General features: G+C 61.3%; 2 protein-coding genes and 1 long non-coding RNA gene across 9 annotated transcripts in view; 2 read left to right on the top strand and 1 right to left on the bottom strand.

Moving 5' to 3' along the window:
- The first annotated feature begins 37 nt into the window (after positions 1 to 37).
- Positions 38 to 1,773, top strand: LOC128802624 (uncharacterized). Of its 2 annotated transcripts, none has more exons than XR_008435513.1 (3): positions 38 to 112; positions 808 to 1,079; positions 1,387 to 1,773. It is a non-coding gene; the product is annotated as an uncharacterized LOC128802624 (long non-coding RNA). The 2 variants fall into 2 exon arrangements; XR_008435514.1 differs by having other exon boundaries at positions 1,344 to 1,773.
- Positions 1,774 to 2,723: 950 nt separating this feature from the next.
- LOC128802620 (antigen peptide transporter 2-like) overlaps positions 2,724 to 17,395 on the bottom strand; it is a 45,268-nt gene continuing 30,596 nt past the window's right edge. For 2 of the 5 annotated variants that reach the window (XM_053969177.1, XM_053969176.1), the window contains exons 3-13: positions 8,173 to 8,712; positions 7,446 to 7,554; positions 7,238 to 7,368; positions 6,510 to 6,715; positions 5,831 to 6,028; positions 5,269 to 5,397; positions 5,000 to 5,188; positions 4,758 to 4,931; positions 4,212 to 4,371; positions 3,704 to 3,831; positions 2,724 to 2,989 (exon numbers count right to left, since the gene is read on the bottom strand). In XM_053969177.1, coding sequence (XP_053825152.1) covers positions 2,741 to 2,989; positions 3,704 to 3,831; positions 4,212 to 4,371; positions 4,758 to 4,931; positions 5,000 to 5,188; positions 5,269 to 5,397; positions 5,831 to 6,028; positions 6,510 to 6,715; positions 7,238 to 7,368; positions 7,446 to 7,554; positions 8,173 to 8,674 — 2,175 coding nt within the window. In that variant the 5' untranslated portion in view covers positions 8,675 to 8,712 and the 3' untranslated portion in view covers positions 2,724 to 2,740. Of the gene's footprint in view, positions 2,990 to 3,703; positions 3,832 to 4,211; positions 4,372 to 4,757; positions 4,932 to 4,999; positions 5,189 to 5,268; positions 5,398 to 5,830; positions 6,029 to 6,509; positions 6,716 to 7,237; positions 7,369 to 7,445; positions 7,555 to 8,172; positions 8,713 to 9,002; positions 9,088 to 9,208; positions 9,232 to 17,395 lie in introns of those variants that run through there. The other 3 variants (XM_053969179.1, XM_053969178.1, XM_053969180.1) reach the window with 3 other exon arrangements.
- Positions 9,231 to 15,754, top strand: LOC128802621 (antigen peptide transporter 1-like). Of its 2 annotated transcripts, XM_053969182.1 has the most exons (10): positions 9,231 to 9,661; positions 9,970 to 10,072; positions 10,151 to 10,496; positions 10,905 to 11,102; positions 11,571 to 11,699; positions 12,272 to 12,478; positions 13,087 to 13,260; positions 13,862 to 14,021; positions 14,700 to 14,836; positions 15,551 to 15,754. In XM_053969182.1, the coding sequence occupies exons 1-10, from the start codon at positions 9,238 to 9,240 to the stop codon at positions 15,752 to 15,754; spliced, it is 2,082 nt and encodes a 693-aa protein (XP_053825157.1). In that variant the 5' UTR covers positions 9,231 to 9,237. The 2 variants fall into 2 exon arrangements, with proteins under 2 accessions (XP_053825157.1, XP_053825156.1); XM_053969181.1 differs by having other exon boundaries at positions 14,700 to 15,621.

The raw sequence follows: 17,395 nt of genomic DNA, 5'->3' as shown, positions 1-17,395 counted from the left end.
CCGGCCCGGCCGGACAGAGCGGCGGCCGCGGGGCCATCGGGGCCATCGGGGCCATCGGCGAGGCTTCCTCGTCGCCCGTGGACACCAAAGAGGTCCAGGAGCTGCCCGAGGGGTAGGTGGGGATGTTGCCGTGGTCGCCGGCCGGGGGGACCCAGCGGGACCTTCGCCGTCGCGGGGAAAGCGGGAGAGGTCTGAGGGGAACTGGGGGTCCCGGCGGGGAAGGGGGGGGGGGTCCCGCCTGCACAGGGAATAACTGGGGGGAGCCCAGTCCTCCTGTGACCCCCCATGTTGTAAATGGCTCCCCCAGAAAGGTCGGTGGATGGGATGTTGCGTGCTGGGCGCTGGAGCGTTGGGAGCTCCGGAAGGAGCCGCAGCAGAGAAAGGCAAGGCCCGGAGAGCTCCGGGGAGTGTTGTGTTGTGTTGCGTTATTTAAATTGTTCTGTTCTGTTAAGTGGTTTAACCCCTATGTAAGTGGTCCTGCCCTCCCTTGCCTCCTTCGGTCCCAATGTCAATCCTTTCCTTCCTCCACCCCTCTTCCCTAGAACCTGCTGAGTTATTCCTGTAACCCCACCCCGGGGTCTGTCTGTCCCTCGGCAGCCCTTCCCCTCCACCTAGGAGGTTCCATCGGGGGCGTCGAGTGATAGGTCAGACACCGGTGGTCCCCTCCTATCAATTTCCCAATTGGTGCCAGTCCAATTCCCTGGTTTCCACTCCCCGCTGTCACTCCACTGGTCCATGGAAAGACCATCCCCTTGTTTACACCCCCTGTTAAATACTGTTGCACAACCTGCTTCGGGGCTTCTGCAGGCTGTTCGTCCCTGGGATCGGGAAGCTCCTTGGAGTCCCCTAATAAATCTGGACTGAGACCCCCTAACAGAAGTCGACTCCTTCTTCTGTTACCGCCGTTCAAGTCTTGCCTACGGCTACGGGCCGGACCCAAAGCCGCCCTCCTAATCTCCCGGGGAACTGGAAGGTGGCCCTCGCTGCTTGCTGTGTCTAGGCAAGCCGGGCAAACGCTGAGCAATCGGTGGGGAAGACACCGCAGCACGGGAGGACGAACCTCTGCAGCGTGGAACGCGGTGAGTCTGTGGGTGCGGGGCAGTGCAGGGGCAGGCCCTGGAGGCATCTCCTAAAGCTTGGCACAGCCCCAGGCAATGGGATCAGTGAGGACCGGGCTGCTGGGGGGGCAGCTTGGAACAACTGTGCAGCCAGGGGTGCTCAGGAGTGTTCTGAAGGGTAGGATTGTCATACTGTGACGTGAAAGAACTTACGCACTTAAAATAAGGGCTATAGCATAATATTAAAATAGAAAGTATGTGATGTGAGATACTTTTTGTAACTAGCTCACGGAATGAGTAAGATACGCAAGAAATTCTTCACATACAGATAACAGCAACAAGACACCAAAAATTGCAAGAGAAAAATTATTGCCTCTGTATCGGGACTGTTCAGACTTCTTCCAGACTTCTAGGAGCCAAGAAATTGACTTACAAGATGAAGGAGAGGGGCAGAAGTTAAGCAGAGCACATCTTTGTTTGAAAAGAATGTTTGAATCATGTATGAGGTGTATGAATATGCAACAGGCTATTGCTTTTAAGGGTTAATCCTTTGCTAGCAAGGTGTGTTTTGGGGCATAGCAAAGCACCCAGACGTCCATAATTCTTTGCTTTTTATTGTCCTAACTTTGATTGTCCAAATTGTTATTGCTCGAATTTTTATTACTATTTTTATAACTATTTTATTGCTATTAAACGTTTAAAATTTTAAAAACAGTGATTGGAGGTGTTAAAGGAACAACTGGATGTGGGATTTGGTGGCAAGGAAGAGTGAGTAACTGGTTGAACTTATGGTCTTTGAGGGATTTTCCAATCTCAGGGACTCCATGATTCTGTGAAGTGGAGGTGTGATCGCTCAGTGGGAGGGCTGGGGGGTAACTGGAAGATGTGGGGGGACAACTGAGATGTTTAGTGTTGAAAAATTTTCCCAGTCCCCACACCCTTCCCAACTCAGTTTGGGGGGGTCCCACTCACCCTCCTGAGGGTCTCAGCTTCCTCTTTTCCCTCTTCGACCAGCCCTTTGCCATCATTCACCCCATCCACAGCCCCCTTGCCCCTCTCAATTTAGGGTCCCACCTCACCCGCAGTCGGGGAGGCTCTCAGCCAATAAGAGCGCGCCACTTGAGGAGTCATCAGTTGCTAGGTAGGCTCGCAGACCTGGCGTACCGCAAGGGCCTCCACAGACCACCCTACTGCAGCGCTCAGCCAATCAGAGCGCGTCCTGGGATGACTCATCAGTTGCCGGGCGCATCCGCATCTCCCGGTGCCGCCCACGTGGAGCACATCTGCGTCCCTGGGAACGGAATTTGGGGAGGCGGGAGGTGGGGCGCGCTCAGGCCGGGCCCCCCGGCTCTGTCCCGGCTGGGGCGGGTGCCTAGTGCGGGCGGGAGTCCCCGGGCCCGGCCCTATCCGGGCACAGCTGATGCCGCCCGCCCGAGCTCTGCACTGGTCCGGACTGGTGCTGCTGGGGCCGTACTGGTGGTGCTGGGAGCCCCTCCGGCTGCGGGCGAGGGGCTCTTGGGTGAGCGGGGAGGGTGGGGAGAGAACCCCAAACTGAGCTCGGGGAGGAGCTGAGATCCAGAGGATGTGGGGATAAGGGATTCACAGGGCACTGTGACTGGGGACACCAGGAGCTGGTTGGGGACACAAATACCAGGAATGGGGACACTGGGGCTAATTCCCCTTTACTCCCTGCCAGATGCAGCCTCCTTCTCACTGCCCATCCCGGGGGCCTCGGGCTGCCCAGTGCTGCTTCGTCCAAGGAGCAGGCGGCTGTAGGCCCCGCAGCGTTCCCGCAGCTCCGCCGGCGTTCCTGTCTCCACCACGGCTCCGCGCTCCAGCACCACGAGGCGATCGGCCGCATCCAGCACCCGCGGCCGGTGGGACACAACCAGCACGGTCTGGGCCAGCCCAGTGCGCACCCAGCGCTGTGCCTGGAGCCAGAGGACTCTCATCCCATCCCATCCCATCCCATCCCATCCCATCCCATCCCATCCCATCCCATCCCACTCAGTCCTACCCAGTCCCACCTGATCCCACCCAATCCCAACCAACCAACCCCACCCCACTGTCCCATTTCTCTCAGTCCCACTCTAACCCCATCATCCTGATCTTATCATCCCACCTCCCTGTTCCCCATCCCATCCCATCCCATCCCATCCCCTTGCCCACTATGCCATCCTGTCCACACCATCCCCATCCCGACTGTCCCATTCTATCCTACTCCCACTGCCCCAACCCTTCCCATTGCACTCCATCTCTCTGTCCTCATCCCAGCATTCCTATCCCTTCCATTCCCACCCCATCTCATCCCACCCCACCCTACCCTATCACATCTCCTTGTCTTCATCCCTTGATTCTACTTTCCTGCCATCCCACACCCCTGGTCTCTATCCCATCCTCACCATTCCCAGCCTACTATCCTGTCCTGTTTCTCCACCTTGTTGACCCATCCAATCCCTGTCTTCATCACATCATTCCCACTCCATGCCAGTCATTATCCCTTACTCCCACCACCCCATCTCTCCAGTCCCCCTCCCACCATCCCATCCCTGCCATCCCACCCTTCCACTCCCATACCATCAACACCCCATTTTCACCAACTGCACCCCTATCCAGACCAAACCCCTCCATCCCACCCCACTCACCGCTCCCTCGTCTCCGTCATCCAGTGCCTCGTCGAGGATGAGGACAGCCGGACGCCGGAGCAGAGCCCGGGCCAGGGCCACACGGCGCCGCTCCCCTGCCGCCAGCCGCCCCCCATGCTCCCCCACCTCTGTGGGAGCAATCGCATGGGATCAGTGGGACCCAGCCCTGGAGTTCCCTCTCTTCTCCCCACCCCCTGTGCTCCCCCACCTCTAGGGGGGATCCTGGGATCAGTGGGATCCCAGCCCGAGAGGTCCCCCCACTTTCCCCTACCCCCCACACTCCCTCACCACTGCGGGAGCAATCCCACAGGATCAGTGGGATCTGACCTCACACCACACCATCTGCCACCCACCACACTCTCCCATCTCTGCCAAGGATCCTGGGATCAGGGGGATGTGCCCTAGGGGTGCCCCATCCCCCCAGCTCTCACCAGTGTCCCAGCCCCACTCCAACCCCAGGATGAAGTCCCAGGCCCCAGGATTCCCTTGGTATCCCCCTGGCTCTCACCAGTGTCCCAGCTCTGCTCCAGTCCCTGGATGAAGTCCATGGCTCCAGCAGCAGTGGCGGCCTCCTGCAGCTCTGACTCTTTGCAGTGCTCCAGCCCCAGCACGACGTTTTCACGGATCGTTCCAGAAAACAGGAGGGGATCCTGCTCCACAAGCACCACCTGCCCCAGCCCCAAGTCCTGTGATGCTGTCTTGGCTCCTGGTGTCCCCATCCCTGTTCCATGACCCCATCCCACCCTGGTGTCCTCATAGTCTCTATCCCTGATCCCATTGTTCCCATCTGTGCCCCCACTGTTCCCACCCCTGACTTCCCAGTTTTCCATCCCCATCCCTGTCATCCGCATCCCATTTCTCAATGTTCCTATCCCATTTCCTGTTGTCCCCATCCTCTTCCTGGTGTCCCCATCCCTCTTCCCAGTGTCCCCATTCCTGTTCCTGATGGCCCCACCCATGCCTCCGTGGTCCCAGTTCCATTTCAGTGTCCCCACCCCTGTCCCCATTTTCCCCACTCTACTCCCAGTGTTCCCAGTGTCTCTGCTGTCCCCACCTTGCGGTGCAGGTACTGGTGTTCGTATTCTGGCAGCGGGATCCCATCCAGCAGCACCGTCCCACTCCCAGGATCCCGCAGCCGCTCCAGCAGCGCTACGGCCGTGCTCTTCCCGCTTCCGTTGGGCCCCGCCAGTGCTGTCACCTCCCCGGAACGCACCTCGAAGGTCACGTCCTGTGGGATGCGGACAGGTGATGCCAGAATTCTGACCCCTGGGAAACCCCACCTCCCCCCAGACCCACCTTCAGCACAGGATGCTCTGGATTCCCAGGATATGCGAAGGAGACCTTCTGAAAAGTGACGTGGCCCTGAAGCTTGGGGGGCTCCCGTGTCCCCCCAAGATTCCCTGTGGGTTCCCGATCCAGGTATTCCCAGATCTTCTGTCCAGCAGCCGCATTGGTGAAGAATTCATTGAAGCCGTAGAGCAGCACCTGGGGAGAAGGAAGGGGGTGGCACCAGGATGGACAGAAGCATAGACGGATGGACAGACACACGGATTCCATGGGATCACCTGGACGTGGCTGCCAATTCTGTCCTGGTACAGCAGGAAGGTGACAAGGGCCCCAGGAGTGATGTATCTGTCACGCAGCTGCTGGTGGCTCCGGAAGAGCACCAGGACCCGGATGGACAGTTCGAGCACCTGTGGGTGGGAACAGGGATACTGGTGCCCCCAACCCACTGGTGTCCCCATTCTGCCTGTCCCCATCCCACCCCTGGTGTCTTTTATCTCTGTTCCTGGTGTCCTCATCCCTGCTCCTGGTGTCCTCATTCCAGTCCTGACGTCCCCATCTCACTCTCGATGTCCCTATTCCTGATCCTGATGTTCCCAACCTTTGTCCCAGTGTCCTCATCCTGTTTCTAATGTCACCATTCCCATTCCTGGCGTGCCCGTTCCTGATCCCAATGTCCCTGTTCTGGTGTCCCCATTCTGCTCTCAACGCTTCCATCACAGCTGCTGGTTTCCTATTCCTGGTCCCAGTGTCCTCATTCCTAGTATCCCCATTCCCAGTGTCTTCATTCCTGATCCTGGCATCCCCCATTCTCTGGTGTTCTCACTCCCAGTCCCCCCTGACCCTATGGACAAGGGTGAAGAATGCCAGTTCCAGGTCCATCTGCTCCTTCAGCCTCAGCTCCTTGGCCAGGTTCCACCTGTGCTGCTCCTCCTCCTCCTTCTCCGCTGAAAATATACGGATTGTCTCGATGGCGGCAACAGATTCCTGCACCCCTGAGGCTGTCCGGGCGGATGCTTCCATCATGGATCTCTGAAGTGCCTGTGGCAGCAACGCGGGATCTCCAACTTTCCCAGGTCACCTTCCTGGCCCACCATCCTCACCCCCATCGCCAGTGTTCCCATCCCACCACACCCACTGCATCCTCACTATTGCATTCCCACCATCCCATGCCCCTCTCTCTCACCCTCACAATTCCCATCCATTTTACCAGTCCTAATCCACCCATGCCCATCCTCATCCCATCCCCACCCTGTCTCTTCCCCACCAGCCCACCTTATCCCATCCTTCTCTTCCCATCCACACCATTCCATTCTATCCCCATGTCAGAACTCCCACCATCCCACTCCCCTGGTCTTTATCCCCTTTCATCCCACCATTTCCATCTCCACTATCTTCCTTTCCATTCTCCATCCCATCCCCACCATCCCATTCCCGTAGCCTCCATCCCAGCTCCACCATTCCCACCCCCTTATCCCACCTCTGTGTCTCCCTCCCACTCTTTCCCTCCTGTATTCCTGACCCGTTTCCGAGCACTCTGGATACGGTGGGTGGCGATTCCAAAGGGCACCTCCAGAAATGCCAGCAGCGCCAGCCCTGGTGCCAGCCCCACCATGAACGTCCCCACCACCAGGGCCATAACCAGGCTTCGGAGCAGCTGGTTGGCTCCCATCGGTACTGCCATGCACACCCGTGGCACTTCCAGGGAAAACTGAGCCAAGAGCTCAGCTGCAGGGTGGGAAAAGAGGTTGGGATCATGGCAGGTGAGACAGGATGGGAATGATGTGATGGGGATTGCTGGGATGGCATGACGGGAATGGGTATGAAGATGGTCAGGGTAGAATGGGATGGGACAGTGGAGATGGGATGGTGGGAATGATGGGATCGTGGGATGGGGTGATGGGATGGTGGGAGGAAGCTGGGGATATGCAATAGGATAGAGACGTGGGAACAAGAATAATGGGAGAGAACAGTGGATAGAATGGGAAAGTGGGATGGGGACAGGATGGGACATTAAGAGTAGAATAAAGCCAGGAAGGTGGGATAGGATGGAATGGGATGGGATGGTGGGAACGGAATGATGGGGATGGAGTGGTGGGACAGGATTAACAGAAAGATGGGATAGGATGGGATGGGAACTAGGGGCTGGGATGGTGGGGATGGGACTGAATGCTGGGATGGGGACTGGGGTGACAGGATAGCTGGGATGGGATGGGACAGGTGGGATGGGGCTGGGCCGTGCCCAATTACCTGCTGGCGTTTGCTGGAAGAAGTCCAGGTCTTGGTGGACCAGGTGGGAAAAGAGCCGGAGGCTCAGGCTCTGACAGAGACGCGCTTTCAACAGCATGAAGAAAGACCCACGGCACCCGGAAAACAGCACGCTGTGGGGACACAGGGGCACAGTGACATCAGGGACGCTGGGGACACTGGGACAGGCCCTGGGAATGCTGCAACCCACCTTGTGGCTCCAGCAGCCGCCACCATCCCGACAGCTCCGGCGGTGAGTTCATCCCCACTCCCGATGGCATCCAGCACCATCCCAGTGACGTATGGTCCCGACATCTCCCCTGGGGGTCACCGAGACTGTGTCACCATGGGTGTGACCGCTGACACGGGGACCCTGATTTGTGAGGGGCAGGACCCAGTCTGGGGAGTGGGGATCTAATTTTGGAAAGGTGGGACACGATTTGGGCAGGAGACAATTTAGAGGGGTCAGGAACCAATTTTGGGGGTTTAGTGCCAAATTTAGGGATTTTACACCCAATTTAGGGTGTCAGTACCAATTCTGGGGGGTTCAGCGCACAATTTTATGGGTCAGAATCTAAACATAGGAGATCAGAACCTTAAGATCTCAGGTCTTAGAGGTCAACATCCATTTTTGGGCAACAGGCCCTAAGTTTGAGGGTCAGCATCCAATTTTGGGGGACCAACAGTCAAGTTTGCAGGGTCAGAACCCAATTTGGAAAGTCAGCATCCCATTTCGGCAGGGTCAGCACCCAACTGAAGGGGTCAACTCACAATTTAGAGGGGTCACCACTCAATTTTAGGGTGGTCATCGCCTATTTAGGGGCTAAGCACTCAATTTTTAGGAGACAGCATCCAATTTGGGGCAATTGGGAATCCCCCCACTTTGGGACTGCAGAAGCCAAATTTGGGGTGTCAGCGCCTGTCACCACGTCACCCACCAACGATCGCCAGCACGAGGCAGAGGAGAGCAGCTCCAAGGACTTTCCGCTCCTCCCAGGTCAGTGCCAGAGTGCGCCAGATGGTGCCAGGAGCCTTGGGAACGTTGCCGGGGGTCTCAGGGACACCGCCGGGGGCCGGGGGCGCGGCCCAGGCCAGCAGGGCCAGTGCAGCAGCGGCGTGGGTGACCCCGAGCCAGGCGGGCGCGGCGACCACCAAGAGCCCCGGCCCAGCCCCGGGCGGCCCCAGGAGGTGCTGGAATGTTCCGAAGACCGCGGGGGTGGCGGCGACCGTGACGGCGGCCGCGGTGGCTCCGGAGGGACGGCGAGGGCCCAGCAGCCACGTGGCCGCGGCCAGGACGGGCAAGCGCAGGGCGGCCTCGAGCCACACACCCGCCGCGCCCAGCGCCACCAGCACCGGCATCAGCGGCATCAGTAACACCAGTGCCAGGGCATCGGCCACCAGCAGAACACCGGGCAGGAGACCAGCGGACGGCAGCGCCATGGCAGGACCAGTACAGACCAGTGCTCCCTGTGCGGCTCCTGCGGAACGACCAACAGCCTGTGAACTCACCAGTTAAAACCAGTTAGGACTGGGGCGCTCCCCTGTCCACACCAGTGCTCCCAGTCTAGACTACAGTGCTACCAGTCCAGCCCCCTGAGCTGAGCAGCCCACACCAGTGCTCCCAGTTCAGCCAGAGGCACTCCCCAGTCCGGAAAAGGCAATTCCCAGTCCAGACAGGACGTTCCTTAGTCCACATCAGTGCTCCCAGTCCAGCCCTCTCAGCTCCCCAGTCCACATCAATGTTTCCAGTCCAGCTTGGGGCACTCACCGGTCCACACCAGTGCTCCCGGTCCACACCAGTGCTCCCAGTTCAGCCCCCCAGTAGCTCCCAGAAAAGCCCATTCAGGTTTCGCTTTCAAGACCCCGCCCGTCCTGCTCTGCCCCGCCCTCACCCCGCCCTCTCCCCGCCCACACCCCGCCCAGACCCCGCCCAGACCCCGCCCCCTCCTGGCATCGCCTCCTCCGTCTCACAACCTGCTCCGGCTCCCTCCACCTGGCAACCGATGATGTCACCCCCACCGCGACCAATCACAGGCGTTACTCCAGGCCGGGATTTCGGGGGAATTCCCGCCGTGCCCGCCCAGCCCCTCGCGCGCGCTGTCGGCTTTCCGGGAAAAGGCGGCGGCTGCTGGGAAGGGACCGAGCCGGCGTCGGTCGCACCTCCAAGCCTCCGGACTGGGACACACTGGGAGCAGTACCGGGAGCCGCACGGACCCCCTGGGACTCCCCGGCAGCGACGGCGAGAAGAACCGGGAGCAACCGGGCGCGGCACCGGGACCCACCAGGACCAAAGCAAGACCCACCAGGACCCAGCGGTCCCCATGTCCCCGATGTTGTCCCCCCCCATACGCCGGCTCCTGACCCTGCTGGGCCCCGAGCGCGGGCGCTGGACGCTGGTGGGAGGGCTGATGTCGGCTTCTGCTCTCGGTACGGGGAGACCCCGACCAGGGGGGCAGGACCCCTTCGAGGGGCTTTGGGATCCCATTTGGAGGGTTTGGACATAACTGGGGGGTGGGGGGGGGGGGGCCGGACCCGATGGGGGTTGCAAGGCCAATTTGAGGGGTCAGAACCCAATTTTGGGGAGGCAGAATCTGATTTGAGGGAGGTCAGAAACCAATTTGTGGGTCAGGACCCGATTTAGAGGTAGTAAGCACCCAGTTTGGGGAATCAGGATCCAATTTTCGGGCCTCTGCCCCCAATTCAGGGCTCACCACCCTGATGCCGTGTCCCCACAGGTGAGGTGGCTGCCCCCTACTTCACGGGCCGTGTCACCGACCGGGTGGCGCAGGAGGACGCAACAGCGGCCGTGTGGCCCCTTGTGCTGGTGGGGCTCGGCAGGTGGGTAACACCCATGCCCCGGGGACACCCCGAGGTGCCAGTGACCCCACGCCCCCCCTGACCCCGCTGTCCCCACAGTGCCATCACCGAACTGGCCTGTGACAGCATGGCAGCTGTGGCGCTGACACGGGCGCGGGACCGGCTCCAGCGCGGTGCGGTGGCCGCGGTGCTCCGCGGGGACGTGCCCGGGCCGGGGGGCAGCCTGGGGGACACGCCAGGCGCGGTGGCCGCGCGGGTGACAGGGGACGCCGAGGCGGCGCACTCAGCACTGGGCGATGTGCTGGTGCCGGGGCTGTGGGCATTGGCTCGGGCTGTGTCACTGCTGGCCGTGGTGGCCTGGCTGTCCCCAGTGCTGGGCCTGCTCACCCTCCTGGCGCTGCCCCTCTTCCTGCTGCTGCCACGCGCCGTCGGGCGCATCCAACAGGTACTGAGGGGACATGGGGTGTGAGGGGCCCTTGTCACCTCCCTGTTCCCAGTGTCACCTCCCTGGGTCCCTTGTCATCTCCCTGCACCTTAAGTACACTCCAAGTCCCCTTCCTGTGCCTGTTGTCACTTCCCCACACCCTCTCTCACCTCTTCCTGTCCCACGTTTCCTCCCTGTCCCCCACCCCCCCATCCCCAAGGTGACCCCGAGGTGACTTCCCTGTCCCCTCATGATCCCATGGTGACCATGATGTAACCCCCCCTGTTCCCTCCGTGACCCTGTGGTATTCCCTTGTCCCACTCCATCCACCCCGTGCCCCCCCATCCTTTTGGTGGCCCCTCTGTGACCTCCTTGTCTCCACTGTGACCCCAGGGTGACCCCCCCCCCCCCCGTCCCCTGTGTCCCCAGGACCTGGCACGGCAGGTGCGGGCAGCGCAGGCCAGCACCACGGCGGTGGCCCTGGAGTCCCTGGGGGCCATGGGGACCGTCCGGGCCTTTGGGCACGAGGCCGGTGTCACCAAGCGTGTCCAGCAGTGCCTCGCCCAGGGACACCAGCTGGAGCAGAAGGAGGCGCTGGCTTACGCGGCCGGGCTCTGGGCCAGCGGGGTATGGGGATACTGGGGGCACAGGGGGATGAGGAGCAGTGGCATAGGAATGGGGGATGTGTTGGCACAGGGCTGGGGGCAAGGGCACACGGTGGCAGGGGGCTGGGAGACATGGGAATGCGGTGGCATTGGAATAGGGGATGTGGAGACGTGGCAGCAGGAGGTCACATTGGATGTGGTGGCAAGGGGATGAAGACATGGGTACAGGGGCATGGCATGGGGATACAGGGGTGGTGGCACAGGGATGGGAGATGTGACAGGGGCTGGGGAAAGGGGACATGGGGACATGGTGGTGTGGGGGTGGCAGGACATGGGGAGCAGCAGTGTGGGGCCAGGAGACATGGAAACATGGTGGCCTAGGGTGAGGAGCATGGGGATGGATCGCCTGGGGAAGGGGACAGGGTGGCATGGGGCTTGGGGACACAGTGACATGAGGCTGGGCTAACACCCTGTGTCCCTGTGTCCCCAGTTTCCTGCACTGGTCCTGAAGCTGGTGCTGCTCTTCCTGGGGGGACGCTTGGTGTCTGCGGGGACTGTCACCCGTGGGGAGCTGGTCACCATCCTCATGTGCCAGCTGCACTTCACCAAGGCTGTGGAGGTGACAAGTGTGTCCTGTACATATCCTCCGTCTTGTCCCTAGCCTGTCCCCAACCCCATTCCCTGTGTCCCATGTCCCCCCACCATGTCCCCATATCCTCACATTGATGTCCCCAGGTTCTCCTGGCTGTGTTCCTGTCCCTGTCTCCTGTGTCCCCAGCCCCACCCTGTTGTGTTCCCTCACTTATGTCCCAGTGTGCCCCTGCCATGTGCCCACCAGCTCCGCATGTCCCCATCCATGTCCCCATGTCTGTTCTCCATGTCCGTAACCTGTCCCAGACATGTTTTTCCCCCCTCAGTGTCCAACATAACCCTGCTGTGTCCCCTCCATGCCCTCAAGCCCCATTCCCACCTTGTTATGCCTCTCCCTGTCCCCATGTTCCCCCATGCTCCCCTGTGTCCCTAGGCTTTGCCATGTCCCCATCACCCCCCATATCCCCCTGTCTCCTGTATCCCCAATGTCCCTTGTTTCCCCCAAGTCCTCCCATGCCCCCAAACCGTGCCATAGCTTCTCCATATCACCTCATGTCTCCGTGTGTCCTCCTCATGTCACCATTGTGCCCATGTCCCCAGGCCATGCTCCATTATGTCCCGATCCTGGCCAAGGCCATTGGCTCCTCTGAGACACTCCTGGAACTGCTGGAGCAGGCCAGGACAGTGACACTCGCAGGGCCACCGTCACCTGTTACCCCCCGGGGCCATGAGACCACATGGACTCAAGGCCTGTGCCTCAAGGATGTCTGGATGTCATACCCGGGGCGGCCCGAGCCAGTCCTCAAGGTGATGGGTGACACAGGGACATGGGGAGACATGGGGGTATTGGGGACATGGGACAACATGGGACATAGGGGCACAAGGGGATACTGGGGACATGGGGAGGACGTGGGGAAACGTGGGACTTGGGGGGGTATGGGACAGGGGTACAAGGGGATATTGTGGACATGGGGGGACAAGGGGACACTGGGGACATGGGAGGACATGGGACATGGGGGGAAAAGGGGATATTGGGGACATCGGTATACATGGGGGACAAGGAGATATTGGAAACATGGGGGCACATGGGACATGGAGGGACAAGGGGATATTGGGGATGTAGGGGGACAAGGGGATATTGGGACGCAGGGGGACACATGGGGCATCGGGGGACAAGGGGATATTGTGGACATGGGGGGACAAGGGGATATTGGGGACACGGGGGGACACATGGGACATGGGGGGACAAGGGGATATTGTGGACATGGGGGGACATGTGGGATATTGGGGACACGGGGGGACACATGGGACATGGGACAAGGGGATATTGTGGACATGGGGGGACACGTGGGATATTGGGGACACGGGGGGACGCATGGGACACGAAAGGGTGCGATCCCTGTTCCTGCCACCAGGGGGTGTCGCTGTCGCTGCGCCCGGGGGAGGTTGTGGCGGTGCTGGCGCCCCCTGGCGGCGGGAAGAGCTCCCTGGTGGCGGCCGCGCTGGGGCTGCGCCCCCTGGCGGGCGGGGCGGTGCTGCTCAACGGGATTCCCCTGACCCCTCGCTCGGACCCTGCTCTGCGGGAACAGGTGACACACACGGGCCACCCCCGGGCCGCCACGGCCACCCCTAGGTCACCATCCGTCCCCTGCTGCTGTCCCCCTGTCACCAAACCTCTCCATTGTGTTCCCATGGCCACCCTGGGTGGCCTGTTGTCCCCGGTAGGTCCCCACAGCCACCCCTGGGTTCACACTGGTGCTCAACAGGTCCCCAGTGCTACCCTCAGGTCACTCTTGTGTCCCAAATGGGTCCCTACTGCCACCCCAAAATCACCAGTGTGTGCCTCAGTGCCACCCCCTGGGTCCCCAGTTCCACCTCTGTGTCACGCGGGTCCCCAGTTCCACCCCTGTGTCACCAGTGGGTTACCATGGCTACCCCCAGGTCAACCATTGTCCCAACAGCCATGGCTACCATGTCACCCTATGTCCTCAACACATCCCCACTGCCATCCCCAGGTCATTTCTGTTCCCAGCAGTTCTTCACAGCCATCCCTGTGTCATCAGCCAGCTTCACCATGACCCTGCCACCACTCCATGTCTCCACATGTGCCCTCCTTGTCCCTGCCAAATCCCTGTGTGGTCCTGTCCTTGCCAAATCCCCCCTGTTCCCCCGTGTCCCCTGTCCCCGCAGGTGGCTGGTGTCCTGCAGTGCCCGTCGCTCTTGTCTCGCTCCCTCAGCGCCAACATCACGCTGGGCTGGGGACACAAGGAGGGGACACAGGTGATGGCAGCGACGCGGCGGGTGGGGGTGCACGCTTGGGCCAAGCAGCTGCCGCACGGCTACGACACAGGTACAGCAAGCGTTCCCATGGTCCCCCTGTGGGGTCTCCAGTGTGTTCCAAAGATGTCCTAAAAGTGTCCCAATAATGCGTCCAAGGTGTCCCCTTGGTCTCCCCAGTTTCCCCAATGTGTCCCCATTGTGACGCCATTATGTTCCCACAGTGTCTCCATAGTGTCCCCTGCTGTTCCCATGATGTCCCTTCACCATCCCCAAGGCGTCTGTAATGTCCCCACAGTCTCCCTATGATGTTCTTTCTGTCCCCTCACTGTTCCCTCACTGTTCCCTCGCTGTCCCATCTCTGTTCTCCCTGTGTGCCCCAGAGCAGGGGGTGCAGGGCGTGTCCTTCCTAACATGTCCCCAGTGTCTCCCCTTGGTGTCCCAAATGTGTCTCCATGGTGGCCCCTCAGTGTCCCCATGCTGTCAGCACAATGTCCCGTTGTTGTCCCCTCACTGTCCACTCCCTGCCTGCTCCCAATTCTCCATGTCCCTAACCTGTCCCAGCCGTGTTTTTTCTCCCAGTGTCCAGCATAACCCTGTGTCCCCTCAGTGTCCCCTCTGCCTCCTCCCTGTCCCCTCACTGTCCCTGGAGCAGCAGGTGGGTGCAGCTCCCCAGTGTGTCCACGCAATGTCCCCATGGTGTCCCCAGAGTGTCCTTGTGGTGTTCCCATGGTGTCGCCTCTGTTCCCAGAGGTGGGCCCACGGGGGATGCAGCTTTCAGGGGGACAGGCACAAGGGGTGGCGCTGGCCAGGGCCCTGCTTAGGAACCCTCAAGTGCTGGTGCTGGATGAGCCCACGCGGGCACTCGACCCCATGACCCGGCGCCAGGTAGGTCACAGCCCTGTCCCTGTGTCCCGTGGCCCCATCCTCCAGGTCCCCTGGGTCCCCATGTCCTCTGGGTCCTCACTCACTGTGGCCCCTGGGTCCCCAGTCCTCATGTCCCCCATATGCCCTTGTGTCCCCTGGGTTGCCACTCCCCATGTCCCCTTGGTTGCTGCCCCCCATGTCCCCTGGGGTCTCCTAAGTGACCAAATTCCCTGTGTCCCTGCCCCTGTGTCCCTTTGGATTCTATGTATCCCCTAGGTCCCTTCCTTGTCCCCATGTTCTCTTGGCTCCTGTTCCCCATGTCCTTTGGGAGCCCAATCCTTGTGTCCCCCATGTGTCCTGTGTCCCCAAGGTCCCCGAGTGCCCTCTATCCCTTCTGTTCCCACTCCCTTTGTCCCCTTGGTTGCTGCCCCCCATATCCCCTGGGGTCTCCTGTGCCAGGTCCCCTGGGTCCCCTGGGCCACCAAATCCCCCAGGACCCCGCCCCTGCGTCCCCTCGGTCCCAATGTCCCCACCTACCCTGGCTCCCCACATCCTCATATCACCTGGGTCCTTGTCCCACAGGACCCCAATCCTCGAGTCCCCTTGGTCCCGATGTCCTCTGGGTCCACATGTCCCCACTCCGCAGGTCCCTCACTGTGCTCTCCACCCGGGGCCCCCTGACACCCCCACGTCCCCCGTGTCCTCACGTGCCCTGACCCTGCCGTGTCCCCGCAGGTGGAGCAGGAGCTGCTGTGTCCCGGGACAGGGGAGGGGCCGGCAGTGCTGCTGGTGACAGGGCGGGTGGCCCTGGCCCAGCAGGCGCCGAGGGTGGCCCTGCTGGAGGGGGGACGGCTGCGGGAGCTGGGGACCCCCGGGGAGCTAAGGACCCTCCGGTGGGGGACAGCGGGGGACACTGAGGATGGGGAGGGGGATGACTAGGGCTGGGAGGGGGATGCTGGGGATGGAGCCTGTGACAACAGAGATGAGGACGCTGCAGGAGGAGGGGCAGTGGCGACATGGGGAACAAGGGATGGGGACATGGTGGGGAGAGGGTGACGTCGGGGCGAGGGCTGTGACAGTGACCGAGCGTGAAATCAATCAACGACTCTGCAAATCTATGCAGCAACAAATCAATAAATCACGCAATAAACGCGTCGGGAGTGGGGCTGGGGCCGGGACACCCCCGGCGAGGCCCCGCCGCCCCTCCCCCGCCCATGAGCTCATCGTGTTGATGGAGAAAATTCCTTGGTGGGGGCGGGGGGGACACGCGGTGGGGGAAACACGGGGGGGAGAGGAGGGTGAGGACCAGGGGAGGACATCGGGTGGACACGGGGTGCTCCCCCCGCTCTGCTCCCGCCCATGTCTGCTGCCCCCCCCTTCCCCCGCGGCCTTTTGGGGGGCCCCGGGAGCCCCCCCCCGCTGTTGTTGTTGCTGCCGGGGCAGTGAGTCACGGCCACGCCCGGACTGGGAGCACTGGGAAGGGTTGCGCTGGGGCACTGGGAGCACTGGGATGAGCCACACTGGTGTTACTGGGAGCCCTGGGTCGGGCTGTGCCACACTACTGGTGATACTGAGGGCATTTGGACAGACTATACTGGTGTAACTGGGAGGACTGGGGTGGATTGTGCCGTGTTACTGGTGTCACTGGGAGCATCAGGATGTGTTACCGGGAGTCATGAGTTAGGCTTACTGGGGTTTTTGGGGTTACTGGTGTCACTGGAATGGGCCATACTGGTGTTACTGGGAGGACTGGGGTGCGCTGCGCCACATTACTTATGTCACTGGGAGCACTGAGGCAGGCTATACTGGTGTTACTGGGAGCACTGGGACCGACTGCACTGGGGTTGCTGGGAGCACTGGGATGGGCTTTCCCGTGGTACTGGTGTCACTGGGATGGGCCATGCTAGTGGTACTGGGAGTGATGGGTCATGCTGTGCCATATTACTGGTGTTACTGGGAGCACTGGGGGCTGGAGGGCAGGTGGCACTGGGGTTACTGGTGCTCCTGGGAGCACTGGGATGAGGTGTCCTGTGTTCCTGATGTTACTGGCAGGACTGGGATGAGGTGTAGGACAGGTCCTATGCTACTGGGAGCACTGGGATGGACTGCACTGGGGTTCTTGTGAGGCGGGGGTCACTCTGAGGCCCGTTACTGGTGTCACTGGGAGCACTGGGATGGACTACACTGGGGTTCTCGTGAGCTGGGGGTCAGTCTGAGGCCCGTTACTGGTGTTACTGGGAGCACTGGGAGCACTGGGATGGACTGCACTGGGGTTCTTGTGAGGCGGGGGTCACTCTGAGGCCCGTTACTGGTGTTACTGGGAGCACTGGGATGGACTGCACTGGGGTTCTCGTGAGCCGGGAGTCAGTCTGAGGCCCGTTACTGGTGTCACTGGGAGCACTGGGAGCCCTTCCCGCTCGGTTGTTTGGTTTCCATGGCGACTCCCCAAACACGGGCGGGGGCGGCTCCCCTGGGGGGGGCGGGGAGGGAGTGGCCCAGGCCCCGCCCCCGGCCCCGCCCCCCACGGGCCACCCCGCCCGACCCAGAGCGAGAACGCAGCGGGACCGGCCGGAGGTGCTG

This window comes from Vidua macroura, unplaced genomic scaffold (assembly GCF_024509145.1).
Source record: "Vidua macroura isolate BioBank_ID:100142 unplaced genomic scaffold, ASM2450914v1 whyUn_scaffold_127, whole genome shotgun sequence".
Lineage (NCBI taxonomy): Eukaryota > Metazoa > Chordata > Aves > Passeriformes > Viduidae > Vidua > Vidua macroura.
The sequence above is the reverse complement of the archived record's forward strand: the minus strand, read 5'-3'. Positions and strand labels throughout refer to the sequence as shown.